Below are 4,972 nucleotides of genomic sequence, written 5' to 3' on the forward strand. Positions count from 1 at the left end.
AACGCTTATTTGTGCGTTTTACTCCTGTAATAGAGCATTGAATTTGAAGCCACAATGAGAGTATCGCTAGAACTGATTTAAACATGTATCTAATCCTCTTACGTATCTCACTATACGCTCTAACAAACAATACCAGTCAAACCGGTTTGTAAATCAGTGTCCGTGAGGACAACGGTACTCTGCTACACGATGTGCCGCAGAGTACAAATAGTCCTAACTACCTTCCTTACAAACAAAAGACAAACTCCGTTTGCGATTTGCGAAACGACTATAGAACAAGCAAAGTATAGATTGGTAAATATCTTCAAATTCAATGCTCTTTATGTATGAACAATTGCTAACGCTATTATAAATCGAGCTTTTTTGAAACCGCGAGCCTTTTCTCAATTGAATCCTTAACATAACCATCTTTGGCAATGTCAGACTTCCACCTCCCATGTCTCTTTAGACATCTTTCAGAGATATCAGAACTTTTAGCTGCTTCAGTGATACCACTGGCTCTGAGAGAATGCGTACCAAGATTTCTATTTGGTGCAACTAATTTTAATTTACTTACAATACATTCCTTAGCTCTAGTATAACTAAGAGGCTTGTTAACCTTTACAAGAGATACAACATTTTTCGACCTTAAAGCTGGTTTAAATAAAAATTCGTCAGGCTTATCATTCAAATTTGCGGCGTTCATATATTTCTGTAACAAGACATATGGGCACGCCGAAGTGCTGCCCTTTGAAATAACTATATCTGAACCATTACGATAAATATCAGTTTTGCTCTTCGATACATATATTGTCACGTAATCTTCATTGAAACGCACATCTTTACATTTTAAGTTCAATACCTCACTAATTCGCATAAAACCTGCGTACGTAATCATAATCATAGACAAGTCCCTTAAAATACATATATCATCACTGTCAATGAACATGGAACACAAAGAATGCAGTTCATGAGTAGATACAACGTCCTTTTTACATACTGGTTTGGAGTGTGTACGCTTGGCTGCTTCTAGTAATTGTTTCACAACAGGACTTTCTGTCGGATCCTCCATATCATTAATGTTATGTACCCATTTAATACTGTAAAAAGCTGATGTCACAACGTGATTAGATTTTCCTTCGTCCATTAAACTGGTGAAATAAAGCCCAACCGTGAAGGGATGTGCCGGTTTGGAAACGAGTTTATTTTTGTGGCAGAATTTTTCAAATTGTGTAAACGAATTGAAATATTTATTTACAGTGTTATCTGCTTTGGATTGTAGTAAGTAACTAGCCATTTTTTCTGCCATATGAGTTGAGTTCTCTATAAATCCGGCTTCATCGGCTTTCCTTTTCAGCGTGGTAACTAAGTCAACACCTAATAAAGAAATAAATACATTAGTACTGCATGATATCTTATTATACCGTATGCTATATATTATGGTACAAATTTGAATGCTACCATATCAAATGGTAAGACACTTTTTCCAAAAATGCCGTTATTGCCATTGCCTGAAATAATGCAATTTTTGCCAATAACTCGAACCTCGTGTATGTATGGTTTGAATCCTCTCTGCTCTTCAAACAACCACGGCCAATAAGGCGCACTGACCCACTTTGGTACAGTCAATGTACTAACAGCTTTTTCTTTCAGACATTTTCTTATACATGCTAATGCAAGTCTAGGTGGTGGAACTAACCAGTTCACTTCAAGTTCGGAGCCCCAGGACTGCATTAGAGCATCAACCGCTTCTGTCCCGGGTACCCACCAACGGGAATTAAATCGACTGCATTTGTTATTTAAATGTGACGCAAATCTGTCGATTGTATGAGGACCCCATTTACGATCTAATTCCTTAAATATACTCGGACATATTGACCAGTCATCTGAATCAGAGCATCTGCTTAAATAGTCACTCTCTGTGTTAAGCTCCCGTGGAATCCACTCTGGACAAAGTACAATACAATTTTGATCACAAAATTTATTCAGATCTACAGCTATTTTATGTATATTGTTTTTATTACTACCGTTTAAAAGCACTGAAGAGACATTTTTGTTGTCTGAGTATACTTTCACATAAGAACCTTTAAGCGCCTCTTCGTGTGAGCGCAGTACTCTACTTACGGCTTCGGCCTCACGCCAAGTCGAACTATGGCCCTGTTCCATTTTTGACCATGATCCGATTACTTCTGAATTTGTAAATGTGGACTTACCACTACCAGTTGAAATACCAACTACTTCCGGTTTGGTATTAAATGACTCACGTTGATGTAAATGTTTGTAATCAACCTTTTCCGAGGTTATCATAATAGAAATTTTGTCCACTTCCGGGAACGTGCATCTGTTTGGTACTATACCACTATCCACTTCCGGGGATTCTAATATCGTATTCACTTCCGGGAATACGTGATCGGCATTTACGCCTCCAAATACTCCAGAATTACTTATAATGTCCGCTTCCGGGGACAAGCTATCATCTTTGTATTCAATTTCTGAGAATACGTTACCTGCTTGTGCATCATGCTTACAGTAAACATCTGACTGGTTATCAAAACCTTGACTTTTGCGACGCCCCATGACGTCATCACCTAGTGTTGTTCAATTCTACGTACCCTCCGTAGCCTAACTGACTTGCATCTGCAAACACGTTATACATGCATATTTCTTTCTTATCAATGTTTTTACCATTTTTGTTTAAAGAACGTACGTTTTGTCTCCAGTATTGTAATTCGTCAATTGCGTTTTCTGTGATCATTACTGGAGCATTCCAGCTGGCTCTAGAATTAATACAATTAAATAAATATCTGGTTAAAAGCCGTACTTTGTTACCTATGACACTTTGTACAGAAGTGATCTGTCCTACGACACTTGCGAGATATCTAACAGGTACTAATTTATGTTTTGATATACTGACCTGATATATAAGAGATTCTATGGAAGACTCTAATCCCCGTATTCTATTTTCAGTAATGAACAATAGATTATGTTCCATATCTAACACATGACCAAGCCACGTTACCTTTTGTTTCGGTACCCATTCGCATTTCTCGTGTGCTAGTAAAAACCCAAAATCAATGAGAGTTTGTTTTGTATAATCACTGGAAGTGATTGCATTCATAAGAGAGTTATGACCGCCTATACCATCATCCAAAAACATAATGATTTTGTGTCCTTTGCATCTCAAATATGAAACAACTATTCTCAACAGTTTTGTGAATATGTGCCCAGCTGTTTTTATTCCGAATGGTAAAGAATTAAACACGTAATATTTTTTGGACCCGTTCTCAGGGAACGAAAACCCTAGATAAGTTCTGTGCTCATCAAAAATGTCAATATGATGATACGCTCCTTTTAAGTCGTATGTAAATAAAAAGGAGTTCTTTTCGAATAATTTCTCTGCTATTTTTATATCCTCAAATTTAATTTTGAATTGGTGTAAATGGGGATTTATATATCTGCAATCTAAAACTAATCTCTTTTTCCCTTTTTTATTTATAGCTACAGTGAGGGGGTTGACTACCTTTGGTGTTTTTTCTGATTTTGATATTATACCTTTATCTAATAAATCTTGAATTTCTTGCTCTACAAACGAAACATTTTCTCTCGCTGAACGATTATTTTTAAGTATTGCTCCTTCCGGAATTGTTTTAAAGGGTAATTTATATCCTTTATCAATAACATTCAATATGTAATCACTTCCAGTTGCCTCTTTCCATTTATGATACTTTTCTTTCAACCTACCTACAGGAGATAAGGTTTCAGTGGGCTCTTCCGGACCCATAAATTTAGACTGCCCGTCATTTTTCTGATCTAATGTACATAACAAATTTATACTCATCTTGTTATTGGAAGTCTTTGCTGCGCCTTCCGGCGCTCCTTTCCAATGTCCGGGCTTGCCACAATCAAAACAAAGCCCGGGACGTCTAGGTTGCGTGGGCGTGATCGATGCTTCTGTCGCCTGTGGAGCCGTGACGGTAGACGTGGGTCTCCTGTATGGCCAAGATCGGCGTGTCGAACGCTTCTTCTCTGCCTTGAACTTTCGATTGGCCCTTGATTCGGCCTGCATCATACGCTTTTCGTCATCCGAGTTGTCGGCAAGAGGATTACATTCGTACTCGTGTACGACTCTCCATCCCAATTCCGAATTGTCAGCCAGTCGTATTAACTTTTGCCGGTGTAAAACCAGGTCTTTTGCTGAAATATATAATTATATATTGTGTCACAAAGATATAATTGTTATATTCAACGCGTGTTACTTTCATAAATTTAACACACTTCCCGTTAAAAAGTCAAACATTTAATTGCTTGATTACCTGCCTGGTAGATATACACCTGTCAATCAAATTTCGTGTAATTTATCGATCGACAGTACGGTTGAACAGTAAAATGTATGACATATTTATAAAAATTAAATAACTAACCTTCTGCTATTTTCCTACTATATTCGTCCGTTTTTTCGTCAGATAACAATGACTCAGCTTCATCCAAAGCTACGCCTACTTTGCTATTGTACTTGTACTGTTCTTCGTTTGACTTTCTCTTAAATTTTGGAATTCCAGCATTTAATAAATTTGAAAATTTTTGAGCATTATTATCACTTATCTTAGTTATTATTTTCTCCATGTCCGTCAACAAAGACGATCTGTGCTCTCGTAACTTCTGCTCAACGCGTTCATCGATGTTTGCATCCATTTCTTACTGGTGAGAGTATAACGATGTCGCCACAATGAGAGTATCGCTAGAACTGATTTAAACATGTATCTAATCCTCTTACGTATCTCACTATACGCTCTAACAAACAATACCAGTCAAACCGGTTTGTAAATCAGTGTCCGTGAGGACAACGGTACTCTGCTACACGATGTGCCACAGAGTACAAATAGTATTTTCGGCCATTCCGCATAAAATGAGGTAGGCTGATAGATGAAACATTTAAATGAAATAATTATAATAATCAAGCATGCGCAAATGTAGGAATATCGGTCAGGGGGAT

General features: G+C 37.4%; 2 protein-coding genes across 2 annotated transcripts; both read right to left on the bottom strand.

Annotated features, from left to right (window-relative positions):
- Positions 1–346: 346 nt before the first annotated feature.
- On the bottom strand, positions 347–1,276 carry LOC123551441 (uncharacterized). Its single transcript, XM_053525612.1, has one exon. The coding sequence runs from the start codon at positions 1,274–1,276 to the stop codon at positions 347–349; it is 930 nt and encodes a 309-aa protein (XP_053381587.1).
- A 1,287-nt stretch (positions 1,277–2,563) lies between these two features.
- On the bottom strand, positions 2,564–4,671 carry LOC128549172 (uncharacterized). The gene is made up of 2 exons (XM_053525622.1): positions 4,401–4,671; positions 2,564–4,173 (listed from the first exon to the last, which is right to left on the bottom strand). Exons 1-2 carry the CDS (start codon positions 4,669–4,671, stop codon positions 2,564–2,566), a joined length of 1,881 nt encoding a protein of 626 aa, XP_053381597.1.
- Between the last annotated feature and the right edge of the window lie 301 nt (positions 4,672–4,972).

This window comes from Mercenaria mercenaria, chromosome 2 (genome assembly GCF_021730395.1).
Source record: "Mercenaria mercenaria strain notata chromosome 2, MADL_Memer_1, whole genome shotgun sequence".
Lineage (NCBI taxonomy): Eukaryota > Metazoa > Mollusca > Bivalvia > Venerida > Veneridae > Mercenaria > Mercenaria mercenaria.